We start from the raw sequence: 24,281 nt of genomic DNA on the forward strand, positions 1-24,281 counted from the left end.
GAACTGTCAAAGGCACAGAGGCTTCCTCGGGGCAGTTGTATGCATGCCTGATTTGGGGTAGGAGGGATGAACAAAGGAGGAATCAACTATTGGTGCCATCCTGTGCAGAGTTAAATCCTTCTAAGTCCATTACAGCCTGTTTAGGATGGCTCTGTATGTCCATCTGTGCAAATGATTCCACAGGACCTTTTTCTTCAAGCCTTTGTTCTTAATTTATCCATACTAGTGACCTCAAGATCATTAGCTTTCATTCTAACAATATTCCAGTGCATTTGATAGCTGTGTTATTGGAGAGAATCCAGCAAGTAAAGCTTTTCCAGCTGCAGCATTTCTTGTGCTGAGGAAAGTTTAGATTTAGAAAATGGGGATGGGGAACTGTCAAAATTCAACAACAATTAATTTCTATAAAAGGGTTAAAGGTATCCCTTGTGCAAGCACCGAGTCATGTCTGACCCTTGGGGTGACGCCCTCTAGCGTTTTCATGGCAGACTCAATACGGGGTGGTTTGCCAGTGCCTCCCTCAGTCATTACCGTTTACCCCCCAGCAAGCTGGGTACTCATTTTACCGACCTCAGAAGGATGGAAGGCTGAGTCAACCTTGAGCCGGCTGCTGGGATCAAACTCCCAGCCTCATGGGCAGAGCATCAGACAGTATGTCTGCTGCCTTACCACCCTGCACCACAAGAGGCTTTTATAATAGCATTACTATATTTTTAATGAGTCTGCGTCCCTCCTTGTTTGTTTCTTTGTTTCCCACCACTCCTGAGACTGGTTCATGGCAGGTTACAAATGTCTGATAAAACCTGTCAGCTGCCTTACCACCCTGTGCCACAAGAGGCTTTATAAAAGGGTTACAAATATCTAAAAATAAGTCCATAGTCAGTTGTTGCTTATTTATTTATTTGGATTTTATTTGGATTTTATAAGCCATGCATTCAAATATTGATAGAGTCCTAAGGTCCTCTATCCTTTGATTTATCAGAGGTAGATGTTTATATTTCCAGTATTGAAATGCAAGTCTTTTCACTGTAGTTAGTGCAGGGAGGGTCCATCAGTTAGCCTCCAAGAAATGGGCAGTCAGTTTGAAAGGACATAAGCATCCTCAAAAGTCTGTCCCCAAACTCCGCTTTCCTTAAGCTCCCCTCCAAATTCTCCAGATATTTCCCATCTTGGACCTGGCTACCTGAAATGCAACAGATGCACCATATAGCTCTTAAAGGTATAAGAGTTCTGCCAGAAAAGGCAAGGTAGCTCTTCTTCCAATTGTTGCGGCTAAAATAAAGTGTTATTCAGTAAGCTAAAAAGTCTGTGATAATCAAAATACTCTTCTTGTGATCCTATCGTCAGCTGTGCCCACAGTTCCACGTGGTGAGAGGAGGGCATGTTGCCAAAATGTTACTGGGAACATGAGCTAGCGTGGCAAGTAGGTTGAGGTCTGTTTATCTCTGAGGGCATTTCTGCACGCAGGGAATGTAGTATGACAGCCACCAAAGGTAGGTGGCATATTCTGGCCCCTCCAGATGATGTTGCCCACCTCCAGCGGCTGGCTTGCTATATCTGCCATTTTAAGCCGCAATGTGGGGATCCTAAAAAGTAAATCACCGCCTGGAAAAGCACAACCCACCTGTAAACAGCGGGAAGAAGGTTTGGAGGGAGAAATGCACTTTAGCTTATGTTCCGCCTCCACCCTCCTCCCTCCATTCCTTGCCAAGCGAAGGTGGCATCCCCCCACCCCAGTGTTGCAAAAAGCATAATTCTCATTAGGCATTCCTATCTCCATGCAGCCTTCACATTCTCTTTAGTTCGCAGACCCCTGTCCCGTCCGCTGCTCTTTCCTCCCCACCCTGCTGCTCCACCATTCCCTGACAGTCCATGCCGGTCCAGTCTCCCTGGATGCCTTCTTTCCCTCCCCACACATCGTATGATGCGCCTGGGAGGGGGCTGCCACCTTCACCATGCTCTTTGCTGGCTGTGGTTTCCTTTGCACATTTGCTGCTTGTGTAGCATGTGGGGAGGGGAAGACGCGGCAGGAAGAGTGTAATGTGTGGAGGGGGGAATTGCGTGATTAACTATCAAGCTATTGTGACCCGGAGGTGTCCAGCCATTTTGGCTACTTTGCGGAAATCCCCCTGAGTTAAAGCAGAAGATGTTTTGTTAAAGAACAGAAAGAACACATGGACAATGTTGTGTTGAAAAATAATCATCCTTCCTCAAGCTGCTATTCAGGTCATGGGAAATTCAGACATTTCCCCCCCCCCCCCGCCCTTCAGTGACCAATTTTCTAAACAAAGAAAGTTATTTGTTGTTCCTGCCTGTCTCTGTTGAGCAAATGCTTCCTTTGTAATTGATACTGCTGTATGATTCCTTGACATGCAAGTCTCACAGATATCTGTTGGAGAGTGCACATGAAAACACCAGTCACATGCAACATAAGACCTCCTTCCCTTCCTTTGAGTAGGTGAGTGCTCCCCACTATAACATTCAATCAGGGGGGCATTTCTCTAGAGTAGCGATCCCCAACCTGTGGGCTGCGGACCACATGTGGTTCTTTGACTAATTGGAGGTGGGCCCCGAAGGACGCCTTCTCCCCCCCCCCCGGCCATTTACTTCACCCCCCCCAGCCCTTTACAACACACTTCATTGTTGTGGCGTGTCTGTATCTTATTTTGAAGGGATGCTTAAACATTACCATAGCAATCAGAGAGCGTTAGGGCAGTGGTTGAGAGTAGAGGAGTAAACTACCCCCCCCCCACCGGGCCTCAGTAAAAGGCGTTGAGTGGTCCCCGGTGAGTGGTCCCCGGCATTGAGTGGTCCCCGGTGATAAAAAGGTTGGGGACCACTGCTCTAGAGTAACCAGATTGACTCCCTTCCTGCCTTATTGCTATGACCTCAAGATTTCCTGGATCATTTTTATTTGTACCTGCTTCTCCGGCACCTCCCTGTCACATTTTGACGCTTGACAGAAAGGGGGGAACCAAACTGATCCTGGAAAGTTTGTGTAGAGGGTGATGTGTATGTGGGCACATGGGCTATCCTGCAGAGGACTGAGCACATGGTCAGGTAGATCTGGTCAGCCACTGTGACAGCCAATCAGTTTGATCTAATCGAAAGGTCTGTGCCAATGGCTTGCTGCCCTGGCCAGCTCACTGTTCTCACTATGCATATATGTTGGGATCTGAGGGGAGGGTTTAGTCAGTGAAGCTTTGGTGGGGCTTGCATCATGTGTCTTCACCAATCAAGAGCTGCAACAGTTCCAGGGTCATATGGTTCTTGGACCCCCATATTTTCCAGAGGGGATGGGTAAAGCTTTGTTTTCAACATTGTTCAACTTCAAACTCCATGTCTTACTTGGACTCAATGAGGCAAAGAGCCCTGTAGTATAAAACTTACCACCCTGGAGTGTTTTGAAAATGACACTCTTTATACAGATCGTGTTGGAGTCATATTTACCCCCCCACCACCTTCTAGTACCAGAAAAGGAAATGTGCAATGTTGAAATTGACAAAGTATTATTGTTTGCTCAGGGAGGTTTTCTTTTGGATGGGCATCCAGAGTAGAGCAGGGCTTTTGGAGCATTCACACCATGTCACCTGTAATTGTCCACTTGCCAGATTTTCACCTGCATTAATGTGATCTTTCCCAAACCTGGCTGGAAATATTTTTGGAAAGATCAATCAATGCATGCTGGAAGTTGGCCTAATTTTCCTTGCCTCAGCTTGCCACCACAAACGCCTCTGCAGCAGCAATGAGAACTAGATGGAGAATCATCACCATGTGGAAGTAACTTTTATTTTCTTATATTTCCCCCCCCCCTGTGTACTTGCTGCTGATCTATTTCTGTACTGCTTAATTAAATGTTGGGCTTTTTCATTGGATGATCGCATCAACCCTCAATAAAAAAAAAACTATGACTTTCTTTGGGGCTTGTTCAACTCCCACACCAAATAATTACATTTTTTATTCTGTCAAGTGAATAATAAAAAAACCCCACTCCCAACAGTGAAAGTGACAAACTGCAGCATGGTGTCTTCTATTCCCTTCTCCCTTTTCATTTGCCTTATGGGAAACAAATAAAAGGACTGTCATGTACTTCTGGAAACATTGCACCAGGTTTTTGAAAATGGCTGGTCTGCATTGTTCAAACACAGTGGTGCAAACAAGCAAAATGACTGCAGGAATATTGACAGATGTTTGGACAAGGCTCTCTAGTAGTTACTGGAAAATAGTTGAGAACTCCCACCCAAAACAGCTCTAAAAGGCTAAAAAAGTAATCTTTCAAGGAAGCAGTGGAGGTTGTTCAGGCATTCTCTTGGTTGGAAAAGCCAAGACTAAAAATTGTCATGGTTGTAATGAAAGGGACAAGAAATGCGTCTTTCTCTTCCCTACATATTGCTCCAGAACGCACTTCACAGGGCAATGTGTTCCTAAGACAGAAAGGAGAAAATGAACCATTTAAAAGCCTGGGAAGAAAACAACAAAGATCCTGTTCCTTTTAAATAAAACAGGCTCTTCTTGGCTCCAGATCCACTACAAATCTTTGTGTGGAGCCCCAGAGAATTTCTCATGAAAATGATGAGGCCCCTAAACAGTCTTCCCAACTCTGAGGCTGGCCTCTGGAAGGGAATATGACTGTTCAATATGCAAGGTCCGAGGGAAAGAAAACCGATGACACTGGAAGATTGCACACACTTTTTGAAAGGTATCCAATCATGAGATAGATCAGGCTAAGTTTGGTTCACGCATGCAGGAAAATGAGGTAATAGAATGGGCTGCAGGTAAATTCCATTTTAGAATGCAGTTAAAAACTCCCAACAGAAAATCAGCCCAGCAAAGCAAGAGAAAACCAGCTATGCTGGTTCTCATTGCAGGGATATTTTTTAAAACACAGAACTGTAATCACCCATCTGCAGTAGTGCAGCTCATTTTGCCAGCTCAGGGCTCTGTTAGCTCCTCCTCCTGTAAACATGAAACAGGCTTTAGCAGCAGCAAAAGAAGCTTGGGGGAGGGGTGATATTTTGGCTTTTCTTCTTCTGAAGCATAACTAAGACCTTGCGCTGTTCATTAGCATCTTTTCTCCAGAGTCAGTTCCAGGACAAGGCAGCAGTCCTATGTGGTCTTCTGTGGAAAAATGTCCCCTTCAACATACTAGGATTTGCTTCTGGGGGCCTAACTACTGTACATCATACACAGGAACATCCCCTGGACAAAGTGATGGGCATGGTCTGTGAGTTCCATACGCCCCAGGCATGCAAGGGCCAAATCGGAATCAGGAGCACAGCAAACAGGCAGAGGAGGCTTAGACCTTTCCCTTAATGGCAGTTTTCTGACCAAGGGAGCGGATGTTTAATTTGCTGGGGGATGTCAAATGCTCTGATGGGGTACCCAGACCACATCTGTCAACCCAACTCAGCAACATACATGGGAAAGCACATCATGGGATTAAGGTCCTGAATAAGCTTGCAGAGTGATGGAGTGACCCTCAGGGTTTTCCCTCTTGTAAAGCCTCTTGACTTTACAGAATGGAGAGTGAACTTTGTACAGACGAAGATGCCCTGGCAGCTTGCATGAGGGAGGGGGGAAAGTCCCTGGAAGCTGGCCCAGACAGGGAAGGCACCGCCATTATGTGCTTGAAGATCGACAAGACAAGGATAAGCAGGCTGTGTGTTGAATGGATATTTATCTAACTTTGTACAGAGTGGTTAATTAGAGAATTACCTAATTTGGATGTTATTCTGACTATAAAAATTTGTACCCAGGCTGTCTCTGGGTGGACGCTGGATTTCAGACATGACACAGTGGCACCCCTTTTTAATGCTGCAGCTATTCAAGTGGTATTTTGAAAGAATTTTCTGCCATTGTGGATAATTTGAATCTCTCCCCACAACGGGTTAAAACAAATCTGAACTCCCTAATGGTGGATGCATCAAGGGGATTGGGCTATATTCAGAAAGAGGGTTGAATTCTGTGCTTCTTCTTTCCCAAACTCCTCTTCTAGATTGTGCATTTCAGTAAAATGGGGAATTTCTGCACATTAGCTAAAATAGTGTCATGCCCGTGGAATGGAAAAGTGTGAAATTATATAATGCCTCCCAGGCCCTCCTCACCTTTATTCTTGTCTCACCTTTGTCTGCCATCTTTTCACATGCCTTACCCTCCTCATCTGCTGCTGGAAAAGGTGAAAGAGAGCAACACTTCTTATATGCATCACACTTGTCTGTCAATCAATCCAGGCAACCAATAACCTTCCTTCATATCTTGAAGCAGATTAAAGGTCCCACACCTGCTAACTTTTTAAAAATTCAAACTTAACCATTGCAATGACCATGCATGGAATCATAAATTCATGGTGCTTTTGAACACCACTTTTGAGAGCCATGCTTTGTGCCATAAATCTTTGGCCTTATTCACTGCTCAGCCCCCCTCCCCACCTTCTCTCCCCCTGCTGTGTCTGTTTCTGTTCAATGTCTTATTTCTGGCATTGCCTACACGCATGTCCACTTATTCTTTGCTCCAGGCACATCACCATTTAAAAAAAGAAATCCCTGTCTCTGGAAGAGGAAGGCAGGTACGAGGGCAGGACAATAGACAGCTCTAGCACATTTGAGCTTCCATACCTTCCTTCTGCTGGTTGCCTGCTGGTTGTTCTCCGGTCGCTAGCACTTTTTAGGGTGGTGAATCCACTTTATGCAATTCCCAAAGCGTTTTAAAATGGAGAATGTAGCAAGCTGTCAGCTGGCCAGACACTGGATGTGGTGAAGGGGATGCAATATAACACTTACATTCGACTGGCATGTTGCTACATTTAACGGGTACAGAAATCCCCAGGGACAACAGACAGGCTGTGACGAAGATCTACAGAACTGGGTGTGTAGGAAAAAGCGGAAACATAAGTGGACTTGGCATAGTTCTACCTGCACAAGATCATGTGGAAAAGCTACCATTTTCCTCCTGTGCATTATAGCGCCCAGAAATTGGTTGCAACTTATATGAGTGGAAACACAAGTAAGGATACAATAAGATTGATTTAGCATAAGCAGTGACTGCAGTTTTTCCCCTTGTGTTTCTGCTTGTACAAGAGGTTTGATGCAATCAGCAATTTTGCACTAGAGCCAATCCCAGGTCTTGATATTCATTGCCCAGTGAAAAGACATTGTAGTCTCCGTTCCTATGAGGCTGTGCCTCACCTTTTATGCGCAGAACTTTCTGCGACCAGTTTCAGAGTTCTATGTGAGATGTGCAATTGCATAACCCAGCCTACACTTTTCATGGTTTATGAAGCAATGGCTTCCTGATTAATTAACCCTAAATAAGTTGGACTGTAATGAATATATTTTTTCAGTGATTTGACACTAAACAGGGTACAGCATTGTAAACTTTTATTCTCAGACATTTACATTTGTTTGTTTGTTTGTTTACCCTACAGGGCCTCAGCATTTGAAGACAGACATTGTAATAGCAGCTCATTAAACTTTACAACAACCTAAATTTAAAAAAAGATTATCTTTGTAAAACAAAATCAAGTATTTGTGGAGCGCCAAGACAGGATAGGATAAAATGTAGTGTCTGTTAAAAATGCAAATAAGTTGCATAATGTTTAAGAAATAAAAACACTACCAGCCCTTCTTAATAGCTCTGTGTTATTCAGAGAAATAGGTTAATAGAAGCTTAACTCATATACCTGCACACAACAAGCAACCATAAGGCCACATTGTTGATGGTCAAGGTGCTTCCACATGGAGGTTTTGTTCCAGTTTGGCATCCAAACTGGAGTGCATTTTTAACCTGAACAGCCACACAATATCATCCCTTAATTGTTCACTTTCTGGATTCTCCTTGCTTTGCTTTGTTATCTTTCCCAAAGATGGTTTATAATGACCTTTTTGGAAAGATCAGAAAGCATCTTTCCACAGCACAAGGGCAGAAAGATATGCATTTCTGAAGGTGCTGACCACCCTGACACCATTTTCCTCATCCCCACACATAGATCACCAACACTCCAGACATGATTTTCCCCCTAGCTTTTCTTCAAAAATGGTAATTGGTAGATTATGCATACAATCTTTTGCCACACCTGGTAACTCCTCTGAATTCTTAGGTTTTGTTTACACTGTCTAGAGACTTCCTTTAAAAGAATGAAATCGGGGAATTCAGAGATATCAGACCATGGCAATCAATCTTTATGCTATAGAGACTACCGATTTTTTTGTTTAAAGCCAGAACGAAAACCTTAACAGTGGAGCGGTGGGAACAAATACTGGGAAAACAGTAGCTAATGAAGGAAAGTGAACACAAACCTCCACTGCCAGTGAATGTGTAGCTACCCTGACAAGAAAACACAGAATGCTTGTTGTGTGGACACAATCCAAGTTTCAGCAAAAAAATATCCAGTAAAAAAAAATCAGTAAAAGCTCCCATAATGTTCATCTTCACTTTTCCAGTCAACACACTTGTACACAGAATGAGGTCACGTAGCATATCATGTTCTGCTTCTGGGACTGGCACAGACTCCCACTGGTTCCACTGTTGGCCTGAACTCTAGGAGTGCTTGTGCTTTGTGGGGCAACGGGAGAAGTGATGGAACCCTGCACAAGCCTGGATATCTATCTTTCAGGAATTTGAGCCACAAACTTGAGCCTTTTTGTTCTGGAAAAGTCAATGTGCTTGACTTTTTTTTTAATTAAGAAAAAGTCAGAAAAGAAGGAGCAAACAGAAGATGTATAACATAATCCTCTCTTCCTGGGTTTAGGTAGCCTTAGAAGGTGCTTAAACTGCCCAAGACAGCAAAGAGGAAGGAGAAGGTAACTTTTTATGTGCTAGACAGGAGCTAAACATCAAAAAGCACTTCGTTTTCATACATGTGTACCTATCTCTCCAAACAAAGTGTTGAAATTGTGCTTGTAACAAGACCCAGGAGCGCTAGCAAAAGCTCCCCTGAGCTAGCAATAGGGAGGCACACTCAAACATACAAAATTTAAAAACAGTCACAAAGTTCATTTTTTCTTCTTCCAAGCATTAATCCCACACCACTTCATCCACCCAGAGCAGGTTAGGTGGGAAGCACAGGGGGGTGGTATTTCACACTGATTTTTACAAAAATCTATTCAGTCCTCCAGGAGACAGCAGCTTTAACGACAGACTGCAGGTTCCATTCTTATGTCATGTTTAGTAAACAACGCTGACAACTAATACTCAGGAAAACAGCCTGACCGGCAGTCTTTCCATTCCATTCACTTCACATTGTGGGAGAGTTCAACATACAAGTAGATCCTTCCTCAGTAGGGTAGAGCCTGTTTTGTGACCAGACTCCTTCTCACCAAGGCAACCGTTGTGCCACTGCCTCCGAGTACACCTTCTCCACACTGGTGCCACACTGTTCGCTAGTTTGCTTTGTAGACATCCTTTCGCCGTCGTACTTCCTTCAGTACCCGGGCCCGGAAGAGGTCCCAATTCTCATCCCTTTGGCGCTGGAGGCCCACAGCTTCCTGCACCTCCCGACAGTGAGTCCTCAGGAAGGGATTGTATTGTTTCTCCTCACTAATGGTGGAAGGGCACTGTGAGAGGAACAGAATGGGAAAGGTGCATTTAAATGCGGTGGGAACAGGTGGCTCTTACCAGTCATTACACTTTACAATTATTTGCAATACCCATAGTTACAGGAGCACACTTTAAAAATGCACACAATGGAATAATTTGAAGGGGTTTGTATTTTCCCTGTTGCACACATCACTACATTACTGCACTGTTGTACATTATTCAATTAGGACCTGGTGGAACACCCTACCCAGTGAGATCAGGACCCTGAGGGAAATTAGACAGATCCACAAGGCCAGTAAGAGGGAGCTGTTCTGCAAGGCCTATGGTTGGGGCCTAGAAACACCATCAAAAATTCTGGCCTCCCTAAATAATGAGCCCCAAATATCGGCCAATACCCACTTACTGACTACTGAGAATTCACTTTATATGCCCCCATTCCCTTGAGGGTAGCAGGTGGTCCTTCTGAAATCACTGGAATTTAATTTTAATTTAACCATATTTTAGGATTCTATGTTGTTTTTCTGTTATATTTATGATTGCTCTGAGCCCCCCTGAGCCCCTTGGGAAGCGTAGCACACAAATGGAAAAATAAATCAATAAATAAAATACAAGCAGGGAATCCATACAGATTGTGGGGATCGCTTCATTTCCCCCTATACCCCCTTCCCCACAATACTGGACTCTCAGCACTCCAGGCAGCCTCCTTCCCACTTTTGTGGCTCGCTTCTCTCCTTCCCACTTACCAACCTGATGACAGTTACCTATCATAAAAAAGCAGAGGTTGGTCACAGCCAGGCATGTCAGATAAAGTCAGGAAAAGCTAGATGAGGCTTTGCAGCAGATATAGGAGCTCTTCAGCCAGGTCTATGGCTGAGGCCGGGGTAGTGAGGAAGATCTGTTGTCCCGTCCCGTCCCGTCCTCCCCCAGGTCAGCCAGCAGCTAGTCTTGGGATCTTGACCCCTCTTCCCATTCCTCCAGAGGTAGAGGTTGGGAAGGGGGTAGGGGAGTTTTGGCAGCTATTACTGACATGTTGCCCGGGTTTTATTGTGGTTTTTGTTGTCTATTTTAATGGGGTTTTATCGAACATTGTAACCTGCCACAAGCCAGTCTCTGGAGTGGCGGGAAATAAAAAAACAAACAAATACATAAATAAATAAGGAGGGATGCAGACTCATTAAAAATATGGTAATGCTATTACAGTGGAAGAGGAATTGGTGAAGAGGGAGATCAATTGCCCCACGTGTTTGAGTGTGGACTACCAGGCCTGGCCTCCAGTTTTATAATGCCCAGTATCACGTATTAGTCTGCTGCAGGACCAACTAGAAGGTACAGAGCAAGCAACTGAGGCATGGAAGCACTATGTCCCAGCATGAGCCACAGTGTATGAGACCAAGAACTTCTAAGACAAACAGAGCCCTGTCTGAAATCAAAACACTCCCTTCATCCCATGGACCAGGGGTAGTCAAACTGCGGCCCTCCAGATGTCCATGGACTACAATTCCCAGGAGCCCCTGCCAGCGTTCGCTAGCAGGGGCTTCTGGGAATTGTAGTCCATGGACATCTGGAGGGCCGCAGTTTGACTACCCCTGACTGTATCACATCCAATAATACTGCAGCTTCTGGAAGAGTGTTGCACACATTTGAAGACAAACATAAGCAAATGACATATTCTTTTAACATTTTATGATCCTTTAATAAGGAAATATTTTCTGTGATACAAAAATTCTAACTATAATCTAGCTTGTATTTCCCTCCTCCTTTCTAGAAGTCAGATTTCAATCTACTATTAAACAATCAAACCCCAAATGAATGGCTCAACTAAGACATACACAGGAAGATCCCTAGACAGGTGTTTCCAGTGGGAGGGAAGAGCCAGGAAGCTGCTCTTGAGTGAATGCCACCTGCAGTAGATGGAGAGTTTAGAAGAAGGAAGTTTGAGGACACACACATGCGCGCACACACCCGAATGCACAGCAAATGAGGGGGGGAAGGGGGAGCCAGTTAAATCCTGAATCCATAAACCATTCCAAATGACATCAAGAACCCCCCATCCCAGTTCCAGGTGTGAAGTGACAGCTTTTGGTCTGGTCTCTCTCTCTCTCTTACCCAAATACACACACCCTTCCTTACCGTGCTTTTCCTCTCAGTTCGTTGTTGATTCACCCACTGCAGCTTCTGCTCCAGAAAAGGGTTCTCTGCCTCCAGAAGACTGGCAAACATTAGACACTCTAAGGCATATTCATGTCCTAAAGAGAGAAAAGGACATCGGTGTGGTTGATTGCCTTTGAAGTCCAGCTAACTGTTACTCTCTTTCAACCCTTCTGAATACACCAGAGGTCAAAGTGCACTTCCTCTAACTCCATACAATCGCCACCCTTGCATCCCCATGATGACTTCGTTATTAATTGGGGAAATATCTCTGCTATGTTTCCAAAGACCTGTTTGAGGTAGCTTAAAAACAAGCCAGGGACACAAAAACAGCATAAAACAAGGCATCTAATAACTGAAATGGATATTAATAAAACAGTCCTCAGGGCAGAAGAAAACCACAGTTCAAGAAAGACCTTAGCTTAAAAAAAGAAGCCTGGTTAAAAAGGAATATTGTTGCCTGATGCCTAAAGGTGAGAGCCAGCTTTGTGTAGCGATTAAGAGAAGTGGCGAACTAGGTTTGATTCTTCACTCCTCCACATACAGCCAGCTGAGTGACTCTGGGCAAGTCACAGTTTCTCTGAGACCCCTCTCAGTTCACCTAACTCACAGGGGGACTGTGGTGGGGAGAGGAAGGGTAGGTGATTTTCAGCTGCTTTGAGACTCCTTTGAGTAGCAAAAAGTGGGGTACAAAATCTAGCTGCTCTTCTTCAGGGAGAAGGGCATTCCATAGGTAAGGAGATGCCACTGAAAACCATCTTTGTCTCCATCCTCTGACAATAATGTAGCTGCCACATTTTGGACCACCTGAAGTTTCCAAACAGTTTTCAAAGGCAGCCACACGAACAGCACATTACAGTGATCTAACCTGGATGCAATCAGAGCATGGATCACTGTGGCCAAAGCATGGTTTCCAATGAAGGGCTGTAACCAGTGAAAAACACGAAGGGCCACCGAGCAGACCTGAGCCTGCAACCATAGGGCCAAATCCAAAATACCAACCTGGCAGTGCACCCCTCTCTGGGACTCCTCGGTATTCAAGCAGCACCACCTCAAACATCTCTGGCCTGAGCCTCCGCTTACTAGGCCTGGTCTATTCACTATGGCCTTCTGCAGGACTTCCACATCCAACTGACCCAGTTAATAGAAGCAGAGCAGGGAGCTGTCCATATTTTGGAGGCACTGCATTTTATCTATTTGGATTTTTATACCTCTCTTCCAGATGGCTCTGGGCAGTTTCATAACCCTGTATGACACGGGTGGCCAAACTGTGGCTCTCCAGAGGTCAACAGACTAGGATTATCATGAGCCCCTACCCGTATTTTACTGGCAGGAGCTCATGGTAATTTTTTTTTTTTTTAGAGTTGGGAGGGACCTCCTGGGCCATCTAGTCCAACCCCCTGCACTATGCAGGACACTCACAACCCTATCGCTCATCTACTGTAACCTGCCACCCCCTTAAGCCTTCACAAAATCAGCCTCTCTGTCAGATGGCTATCCAGCCTCTGTTTAAAAATTTCCAAAGATGGAGAACCCACCACCTCCTCAAGAAGTCTGTTCCACTGAGAAACTGCTCTGTCAGATAATCTTTCAGTAAGACCAAGGCCATTTCCACTTCAAAACTAGCAGGCTTGAATCTAGGTTAGTTTCTTCCAAGATTCCTTGAGGCTGTGCAGCCACTCCCCCCCCCCCCAAGCACTTGCCCAAGAATGGAATGTTGGCCAATGGGTGGCAGCTATCTAGGTCACGTTCTCCCCTGAACAGTCTCAAGTAAGCCGTAAGCCATTATCATGTGGTAATTACTGAGGACTGCAAAAGCCCTGAATTAACTGCAATGCAGATTCTGCATACACAAAAGACTACAAGCTCCCAGCCATGTTCTGTAGATAGTGGCATCTATCCATTTTATACAGAGAAATCTAGACTGCATCGACATACCCAGTCCACAGTCTCAATTGTAGAGACATGGCCAGTATTAAGGTTCCAAAATGGGAGGGGAATCAGGTGCAAAACAATACGTCAGTTCAGCTATCCCCACCAGTCTCCACGAATCCTCTACACCAGTGGTCCCCAACCTGCGGGCCGCGGCCCGGCGCCGGGCCGCAAAGGCCATGGTGCCGGGCCGCGGCTCCCTCTCCCCGCCCCCCCCCCCGCAGTAAAAAACTTCCCAGGCCGCAAGCTTGCGGCCCGGGAAGCTTCTTACTGCGGGGAGGGCGGGGAGAGGGAATCAGGGCCGGGCCGCGCCTGCGCGGCCCGCGGGTGCGGCCCGATCCGCGGGCGCTGCTCGCGGGCGCGGCCCGCAGGCGCGGCCCGATGCGTAGGCGTGGGCGTGGCCGCGGTCCCCACGGGCGCGGCCCGATGCCCTGCCGGTCCCCAGCCTAATAAAGGTTGGGGACCACTGCTCTACACAGTCCATTAGCAGAGCTACTAGTGAATATTCTTCTCCCCTCCACCTGTGCCGCACGGTGCAACTGTTCCACTGTCTGACCTACAGGCCTGGAATAAAAAGAAGCTATAAAACAGATACAAGAGCATTCACCTGGCCACAGAAGTGTGTCCTCGTCAAGGTTAGCTGCTATATCTAGTGACGCCAGCATTGTTTCTGGAGTCCCTTCAAATATCCGGCCTACGTGAATAAGGAGTCAGCAGTTAATTAGGCAAGGAGCAACTCACCAGCTGTTCCCATCTCTGTATAAAACTACTCCTCCGTTATTCACAGGGGTGGGTTCAATGGGCCTCTTCCTCAGCCCACTCCAGATACCATTCAACTGCCAACTTACCACAGCCAGAGAGGAAGAGGAGGTCTCCCGAAAAGAGAGAGGCTGGCCCTTCAAAAGGTTTCCCATCCAGCACATAGACCATGTGCCCCACGGTGTGCCCTGGAGTGAAGAGGGCTTTGAAGTGCAACCGTCCTATCATGATTGTCTCCTTGTCTGAGAGGGGACTAGAACACAGTAAGCGGTCACAAGGAGGAAGGAGTAGCCTACAGCCAACCTGGAAATCTGTAGGGACTCAGCATGCCATTCAGGATAATGGGGGGGGGAGGGGGCTTTCCCTGCTTGGTTGACCTTCCTGTGGACAAACGAATGGCACAGCAACTCTCTTGCCTTAGCGATGGAGAACTACAGCTTCTTGATTAGAGCCCTCAACCAGGGAATGGTTCATGTAGAAAGGTGTCTTTCCATTCCAGGCTGGGCAGGGAAACAGTTTATCTGTGTGGGGAATCAGACGTCACTCACTCTGTCAGTTCAGGGATGTCATCGCAGCTGCTGCCATAGACCCTACAGGAACTGTGCCGCCGCCGCAGTGCCGCATTCCCCCCACTGTGATCCCTGCAGAAAGATGCTCATTAAGCAACAAAGGAAGCTTGTCTTTCCCGCTAATCCTCATCTCTCTTCCCTGACGTTAGTGCCCAGAGAAAAGGGCTTATTTCTAATTAAGACACAAGGAGGCCATACTAGGGATGGTGATCCTGGAGATTACCCCACTTACCCACTTCCCTCCGGTGCTGCTTGCATTAGGAGGGCTGCAAAGGGGCTGCTCAGCAGCACACATGCCTTTTCAGACACCTTCAGTCCTCAACTCACTATGGGAAAGTGGAAACCAGGAGTGCCTTACCAGTGCTTGTGAGTACACAGGATGGCCTCCAGAGTCACCCCTTCTTCCTCGATGACTGACTACAGAGTAAGGAAAAAAAATGCTTATGAGTACTGTGGCTGCTCTGCACTCCATAAAGGCAGTACATGATTTTAGCCAATGAAACACAAGCCTCTATTTCAATGGCAGCGGCGCTTCCTGGTTTCCTTCTTCTGTCATATGCAGACAAGTGCCGCTGGCAGAAGCACTTCAGAATGTCTAGTGACTGGCATCACAGTCCAGCTGTGAAAAGACTACACTGGCAGACAGCAGCTCAAAGACGATCTATCAGTCACTGGGGCCAGAGAGAAGGGAAGGGCAAAACCAGGAAGCACCACCAATAGCTTTGAAGGGCAGCAACACCTCCTTGCCTAGGCTTGAATTATCCCCTGGTCAGAACTAAAAAACAAGATACAAAACGGTATATAGAACTGGCTGTGTAATAAACTATTCTAAAGAATAATCTCAAAACTGATTGAAATTCATCTTCAAATAATCTATTCACATCTGGTAATTGCAAAGTAATAATTTAATTTCTCAATGTATACAGCATGACAAGTACGCTGATTATGAGCCTGTTTCCTTCCACTTCTTCAGATACATATTCTTCTAGAGCTAAGTTTTATACAGCATTCAATTTCAGTATTATCTCCAACATACAGAACTTCTCCAATGATCTAACTACAAAAGTGCTCCAAGCCAGAAACCATCAACCATTGAGCTACTCCCCAACATATAAGGAGAGGAGCATCGCATTTATTTATGTAAAGCATTTTTATGCTGCCTCGCCACCCAATCAGGGTCCTCAAGGCAGTGAATATTAGGCCTCTTGGGCCAATGGACCCCCCCCCCCTCCCATTTTATTCCACTTGGAGTAAAGGATGATTGAGTGGACTCTTCCTAGCCAAGTTTTTACTCCACCACTTGGAACTGGGCAGAGAGCTGGGGAAGGCAGGCCTTTATCTCAAATAGACATTAAGCATTTCTAGTTCTGAATGGAGAGAGGAAAGGATTTTGATCATACCTCTGCCACTAGGACTGATGGGTGCTTCCCTTCTCTGACTGGACAGTCTGCTCCCAGACTGATATTTACTTCGTTCAGGAGGGCATTTTTATAAATGTTCTACTGCAGTGGCTCTCAACCTGTGGGTCGGGACCCCATTTGGGATCGCCTGGCCTCTTCTGGGGGGTCCCCAGGTTAGTTGCTGTTGCGGCGGCTGCAAGCAGCAGCAGAGGAGCCATGACAATGGCCGCCTCCACACCACCCAACTGCTGTGCGCCTACGCACACATGCACATGCTGCCTGTGCACACGCCAACCCTGCCGCCGCAGTTGGGGTTGCCAACTCAGAGTGGTTGAGAACTGCTGTTCTACTGCTTATGGTATGTATTATTTTTATCTTCCTGCATTACTGCTTAGTTTTGTAATTTCATTCTTTTTTCTCTCTCACTGTTGAGGACATATTAGACTAGCGTTCAGTTTGGGGTTTTGCATTATCTATATATATATATATATTTGTGATCCTAGCCCTACTGCACTGTTTGTTGGGTGTCTCATACTATATGATTACACTGTGTAATCAGCCTTAAGTCTCATTGAGAAAGCTGGCGTATAATAAAAAGAACAAACAGATAAATCAAATGGTTCTGAGGCTCTGCATTAAAGTTGAGGAGGATTCTAAAGAATTGAATCAGCTCCCGAGGGTGCAGGGGGGGGGGGCGTTGCTATCATTGGGCATGGAGGGCGTGGGGGGAGGTTACAGAAGTATTTGATTTATGGATTTTACTGTAAACCGCCATGAGGTGACAGGGTCCGGGAGTGGCAGTTAATTAAGCTAAAGCTAAGCAATAGAAGATGGATGGATAGATGGACAGATAGATGGGGGAGGAGGAAGGGGAGAGAGAGAGGGAGAGAGCACAAAACAAGTGTGCAGAGGCAGCTCTTCCCCACCTTCCCACAGCATCCCCTATGGCAAAGTGCCAAGCAGCACATAGGCTGCAGCAAGGAGCAGAGATCTGGAAGTATCAGTGCTCTCTCCGCTTTCTTCTGGCAGAGGCAGCCCAGCTAAGCAAGTTCTACTCTAGTTGCCTCTAACAGGACATTGAGTCAAACTGTCTCTTTTGCAGCAGTTTCAATGAAACCCTCGCCTGCTTCTGCCACATTGTCTTCCAAGTGTGGGTACGTTTATTTTAACCTCTACTACTGCCTAAAGTGATTATTTCATTGGGATTCACATGACAACACTTTAAATCAGAAGGCGCCTAGACAAAACCCTTGAAAGGAAGCCCCAGGCTCACAGGGGGATATAGTTATTGTTTATAGCTGCCCTCGCCCTTTCATTCAAAGTTGAGATATTAAAGCGTCTTCCTTCGGGTCCCTGGTCTGGCTGTCTCATCCATCAGGCCTGCATGTCTCTACAGTCTGCAGCTGAACAAAGCGCTCAGCTCCTCCTTGAGGGTGCCAGCTGGACACAAGCCTTTGAAAAGGAATGAGAACAAGCCCCCCAGCAGCAGGGACAGCGCTCATCATGTGGGGTGTCTCTAACCTTAGTATGACCTTGGCTGGGGCCGGCTGACTGCTTTCCCAGGAGACCTACAAGGAGACAGCCTAAGTCCTCAGCTGGAAGTGGCAGCAAGGAACAGAAAATGGTGAGGGGATGGTACAGCACGTATTTCCTAGGGTGGGATGGCAGGCTAAAAATGAAAGCAAACAGCATTCTTCCTGCCAAATCAGTTGCAAACATACAAGGGGAACTGCATGATTAGCTTTCCTGTAGTGCCTCGGGAACATTCTGATGGCATTTATTCTACTAGAAGCAGAGCACCAGAGATGGGGCAGGTGGAGATAAACAGCCTTGTCCCAACAAGTTAAGACAAGAACAAGGAAACGGTAGAGCTTGGATAAGTCTAAGCTAATGGACCTGAACGGAATTAATGGTCACAACTTGGCCCCTGTGAAGCCTGGGAATGGTAGTTTGACGAGAGCATCAAGACTTCTCGAAGTTCCCACTCCACACACAGAACTAGAGTTCCCAGGATTCTCTCAGGAGAATAAATGCCTGCTAAACCAGTTATGCCCATAGAGAAAGGGTGTCGTAGCCAAAAACATGTCATCTGTCATAATGATTAAAATATAAATTAAAGGAACAAGTTTCCTCCCCTTGATGGTAACTCAGCATTTGCTGCCTGAATTGGACTGCCTGGCTCTGCGTAATGAAAGGATCCCAGCACTACAAACAATACTATCCTGCCTATGTACAGGGAGGGCACCTAATAATTTTGGAACATAGCCTTTCCACCATGAATTGAATGTTCATATACACAACAAACAAATTCCCACACTCCAGAAGAGTGTTGGATTATGTGGTGATACCAATTTCTTCCTTTAATACTGCAAGGGATGATTTGGGTTCATTTTCATAAATCTGGCCCTTGTCTGGGAGGGGAGGGGGAGGGGGAATCCATCTATTTCAGTAAAGTATGTCATTTGTCTTGTTTGCTCCCTTTCTCTATTCATGCCACTTTGTGACCTCCGTGAGCATTAATTCTTCTACCAAGCATAGGCTTGGACAGCTGTGAGTTCTTAACTCAGTACGACCATTTACGCACTGGGAACTTCACTGCCCCAGCTCCCATGCAGGAGCACAAATCAGGGGCAGATGAGGCGCACTGGGCCAAATGCTCCCCTGTGTGCGTGCAGGAAGAGGTGGGGCAACCTGCCACGACTAAAACTCCAGCCTGCAGCCCAGCATGAAACCTCCAGTGCATAAACAGTTTATAAGAGGCTAATCCAGACAACATAGCTTTCTATGACTGCAGAGTTGTATGCCCTTGACAACTCCCTTTCTGTTTTCCTGACAAACATTTTAATTTACAGGTGTATTGAATGAGAAAAGAAATTCTAGTTTTGCTCAAGAAAAAGGGCTAAAGTTCCCATCCTTTTGGTGGGTTGGGATATCCCATTTTATCCCCCTCACCTGCACAGCCACAGGGTCAGACGGGTCCACAGCTACGGCACAATTCGAGCCAGTGTCAATAACGAGGTAGCTGTAGTTGTTGGACAAGACAGGGATTGGCAAGATCTTCACTCCTGGGGTGACAGAGCAAGGAAGGAAGTGGGGAAGTCAGAAAAAAATTATTCTACAAGATGGTACCAGAGGTGAAGGAATCCACGTCTCAGACATGCGAGACAAGTGAGAAACTGGAGTTCTGCAAGAACTGCTCTAGAAAATGTAGGAATCATCAAAGAGATGGGAGCAGAAAAAGGTCTTTTCTAAGTACTGGACTGGTAAGTCTTTTACCCACACTTTATATCATTCTTTACCTCTCTCTCACCTCAACTGTGCCCAGTCCCCCTTTTTAAAGGGAAAACTTAATTAAATCAATCAATTAATTAAACAGCATTTTTAGTCCACCTACCTCAAAGAGACTGAAGGTAGAACAGGCAATAATTTAAACAATAAAAAAATGTGACAAATTGTGGACAAAGTGCCTACAATATTACCACAAGGCACCTACAGCAAGTTCTCATGTGCTTAGCAACTGCCCTCTCCTGCAGAAAGATTTAACAGCATTTATCACCTGTAACAGTAGTTTCAGAAGGAAGTACAAAAGGTTTTTAAAGCAACTTTAAAACTTACAGTAGTACAGTGAGATCCAACTAGGGTCTTGTTCTCACTGAAATGGTAAATCTATCCCTTGGCTGTACATCAAAGTTCCAGAAGAGGACTAAATGAGGCCTTTCCATGCACAGAATTAATTTTCCTCCACATAAAAAACCATGTCAGTTCTTTACGCAAAGAATTCAATCCCGTGAGCCCTACCCCCCCCCCCCCCCCCCGGCATGCAGTCTAAAGCTGACCCTGCTCAGACACAAGCTTACCACTTCCGTGTGACTCAAATTCACACTGCATCAGAATGTATCCACTCAGTTTTTGTTCTTAAAGATGGGTAGGGGGAGTATAGAAAAAGGTGGGGGACAAGATAGCCAGAGGCTCTTAAATGAAGAAATCTCAGTATAAAATAAATTATACCACTGTTGTCACACATGGGGGTGGAAGAGTTGACAAACTGCCCCCCCCCCAAAAAAAAATACTCACATTGCAGCTTGCTGCCAGGTCAACTCATGTCAAAGATTAGATTTCCAGAGACCGCAACTTGAGGAAGTGAGCGTGTACACAAAAGCTTCCACCTTGAATAAAACTTTGTTGGTCTTCAAGGGGCTCAAACTTTGCTCTGCTCCTTCAGATCAACATGGCTATCCACCTGAACCTACTAACGGTATTTGTAATTCGTTCTACTTGCCATGGCATAGTTCAGTTTGGCACCAGAGACACACAAAACATTTCCTGCCTTGAAATTTAAACAAAGGTAAAATCCAGCTAATTAGACAGTGCAGTGCACACAAGACTCATAAATCCAATGAAGAGTCCTGGCACTTACCACTGAACAGGAGCGGCTGAGTGATAGAGTGGCCTTGAGGATAACGCTCCCGTGCTTTCTTCATTTGTCGCTTGTAGAACAGGTAGCCCAGCCGGGTGTGGGCATACAGACTATACCTGCAGGACAGGGAGAGACAAACAGTGAGGCAATGAAGGTCAAGCCTGTTCATGTACCAATGTTTGTACTGTTGTTTTCATCAGGATGATGTTTAATCAACCAGACAGTCATTAACTCCCGCTGCCGAAGCTTCACTAAGACAGACTTAGAGTTTTAAAAATGACCAAAATCTTGGAATCTTTCACAGGACAGACCCACCTAGTTCTTAGCTATCCAATCATGTAGGCCAGTGGTCCCCAACCTTTTTATCACTGGGGAACACTCAATGCCGGGGACCACTCAATGCCTTTTACTGAGGCCCGGTGGGGGGGTAGTTTACTCCTCTACTCTCAACCACTGCCCTAGCGCTCTCTGATTGCTATGGTAATGTTTAAACATCCCTTCAAAATAAGATACAGACACGCCACAACAATGAAGTGTGTAGTAAAGGGCTGGGGGGGGATGAAGTAAAGGGCCGGGGGGGGAGGCGTCCTTCGGGGCCCACCTCCAATTAGTCGAAGGACCACATGTGGTCCGCAGCCCACAGGTTGGGGATCGCTAACGTAGGCAATACTGCTTCAGACTCTTACCTACCTGACTCGCTCATGGTTTTATAAGGTGCTTTTCACAGGTTGCATAAATGATCAGAAAACACAGTTAATCTGTTAATTTCCCAGAAAGGATTTCTCACGGTTCATACAGAAATGTCAATTAACAAGAGTGGGTGTGGGGTTTTGTACTTAACAGTGAGATCTGATTCCTCCGCCTCTATTCTTCTACAAGCACATGCATGTGGCTTTGTCTACGGCATGAACTTTCATCCTTAATTCCATACTTTTGAGGGTTTTAAAAACCATTTTCCCCTTTTGTCTAGACAGCTGGGATGTTCATCCAATTAAGCCCTTATTTAGCGCATTTTAGAAATCCACTCATTTTTTATTTTCAATTTCAATTTGGAGAGGGGAGGTGGCATTTTGATTAGGGAGAGAGGGCCATTCACAAAGCACTTACAGTTGGCTTGGTTGAAAGGCAGGGGAGAAACCATGCTCCAAAGCTTCATTTGAATTGGAAGTACACAGGCTCACCTCTCAAGATGTGTACATCTATATGCAGTATTAGTGAATTTTCCTGCACTACTGAGCAAGCAGCTAAAGAGAGAGTTGTAGCTATGAATCTCCATGGTTCTATGTAACACTATATTGCTTAACTCAACACTACAATATCCAACCCGATGGCAGAGGCAAATGTTAACCTCTGAGCCAAGATGAGGGAAACGGAGTGTTTAGTGCTGTGACTTTACTACTGAGTGTTTCAGAAACATGGTGGAATGCTGAAAATCAATCCCAGGGAGGGATGTGTTGGAGGAGGTGTAGCAGAGGGATGTACTGTCATCTGTCTGATCAAACCTTCGAAGCTGACCTCAAAATGGAAAAGGAAATAAAGCAGACAATGTTGGGAAACTGTGTGACTTCAACTGCCCTCACATCGACTGGATGAACACGTGCTTAAGTCATGCTACGTAAATGAGATTCTTGCATATCAAAAATGACTGCCTACTGAACACTCGGTCACAGAGCCACTTGGAGAGGAAGTGACCTTGGACTTGATTCTGAGCGGGGCTCATGACTGATGTAAGAGGAAGCCCCAGATGGAAGCAGCGGCCACAATGCTATTACGGCCAGCATTTATATAATGGAAAGTGACCGCTAAAATTCAAAACAGTAATATTTGATTATAGGATATGATTGGGAACTTGACAAAAATGAAGGAACTAGTTAGAAGACAGCTGAAAACGAAATACAAGGGAGTCAAATCCCTAGGGGTTGTTTGGAAGCTATGTGAAACTATACTAAATGAAGCCCACACAGAATGCATTCCTCACATTAGAAAAGCGACTGCCAAATCCAATAGGATATCTGCATGGTTAATAATCCGAATCAAAGATGCCATAAAACACTTTTTAAAAAGTGGAAGATCTGCTCCTGTGAAGTGGACAGAAGTGATCACTAGGTCTGGCAAAAGAAGTTAATAATTAGGACTGTGAAACAGGAATGTGAAAGAGTTGAAAGCTGGATTGCTTAAATCATCCAAACAAACAATAAGGAGGAGTTCTCACAAAGAGATTGTGTGCAATGTGTAGTTTGGAGCCTCCAGCAGCACAGGTTTACACTTTCTGCTTGCTTTGACTGAAGAGGCTCCACAATTGTAAGGGCCATTCTGCACGACTTAAATGTAGCAGAAGTCTTACCTTTGGTAAATGCTACTAATTCAACGTTTCGCATGACGTCACACACAATCTGCAACACTCCCACAAAAATCACTTCGTTGTAGCGCTTTTCGGGAAATCGGGAAAAGTGGATTCCCCCTAAAAAATACCCGCTACACTTCTGAGCACAAGCTGCAACACATCAGCAAAAGACATGTGCATTCTCAATATAGCGGTAGAAAGAATGTCCCCGCTCTCGCCCCCGAACTTCCAGAGAAGCGATAGCCATTTTTTTCCCTTAGACCGGAGAAAGCAACGAACAAACGAGGCTTCTCCGGCTAAAGTCCGTCCACAGAAGTGCTTAAGAGTAAAACAAAGCTCCCTACTGCAAGTGTCTTCAAAGTTCCCAAGCACAATACAGCCCTCTCTCGACACTGCCTGTAATTTCGGCCACAAATCGTGCCCATAGGGGGGGGAATTTTTTTGTTTGTTTTACTTGAAGAGCGTGTAAATGATTAAGCACCAGCTCCTACTCCAGCAAGAAAGGTCTTTCTGAGACAATGAATAAACACATATTCGTTGCTACGAATTAACACATGTTCGTTGCTACTGGTGTTTTCGGCTTTTTAAAAAACAGTTCTTAAAGGGAAAGGGGCTTTTCGGGAGCATGAACACAACAGTTCACTGGCTGTTCTGTTTGACTGATGGCCAGGGGCGGGAAGAAGCATGGAAAAATATCGCTTCCTTTGTTGCGATTCCAGCAAGACCGGAAACATGTGGGGAATGAATACAATGCTACTATAATTCCACTAGAATTAAAGGTATGCGGAATGACGGAATTCCACTATTAAATATAGCATTTCTGCATACTGCAAACATTCAGCAAAATTGGTCCTTGTGCGGAAAGCCCCCAAGTGTTTGAGATTCATACAGAGAAAATATGCTCAGATAGGAAGACTAAGAAAATAGTACTCCCCCCCCCAAATGCTCAGAAATGAAAGAGCATCTCTTCTTCAGCCTGCATAGTCCTCCAGTCTCAGATTCCTGGCAATCCATTTGCAAATGTTCTTGGGTCCCCCATCAACCCATCAGTTGTCAGATAATAGTTTGAAACCAGAGTATAGTCTGCAGTTATTTACCACTGTAAATCTTGCCAAATTCTGGTCAATTTGAACCCATATCTACAGCCTTCTTTTTCCGATTTTAAACACATAGCCCTT

The 24,281-nt window shown here is 45.5% G+C and overlaps 1 protein-coding gene across 4 annotated transcripts in view; it reads right to left on the reverse strand.

The window, feature by feature from the left end:
- Positions 1-7,359: 7,359 nt before the first annotated feature.
- LOC143829555 (putative thioesterase PNKD) overlaps positions 7,360-24,281 on the reverse strand; it is a 59,554-nt gene continuing 42,632 nt past the window's right edge. For 3 of the 4 annotated variants that reach the window (XM_077320676.1, XM_077320675.1, XM_077320674.1), the window contains exons 2-9: positions 20,760-20,875; positions 19,295-19,407; positions 15,301-15,359; positions 14,922-15,014; positions 14,463-14,626; positions 14,222-14,308; positions 11,665-11,780; positions 7,360-9,551 (exon numbers count right to left, since the gene is read on the reverse strand). In XM_077320676.1, coding sequence (XP_077176791.1) covers positions 9,378-9,551; positions 11,665-11,780; positions 14,222-14,308; positions 14,463-14,626; positions 14,922-15,014; positions 15,301-15,359; positions 19,295-19,407; positions 20,760-20,823 — 870 coding nt within the window. In that variant the 5' untranslated portion in view covers positions 20,824-20,875 and the 3' untranslated portion in view covers positions 7,360-9,377. Of the gene's footprint in view, positions 9,552-11,664; positions 11,781-14,221; positions 14,309-14,462; positions 14,627-14,921; positions 15,015-15,300; positions 15,360-19,294; positions 19,408-20,759; positions 20,876-23,103; positions 23,212-24,281 lie in introns of those variants that run through there. The other variant, XM_077320677.1, reaches the window with a different exon arrangement.

The sequence above is a fragment of the Paroedura picta genome, chromosome 2 (assembly GCF_049243985.1).
Source record: "Paroedura picta isolate Pp20150507F chromosome 2, Ppicta_v3.0, whole genome shotgun sequence".
Classification (NCBI taxonomy): domain Eukaryota; kingdom Metazoa; phylum Chordata; class Lepidosauria; order Squamata; family Gekkonidae; genus Paroedura; species Paroedura picta.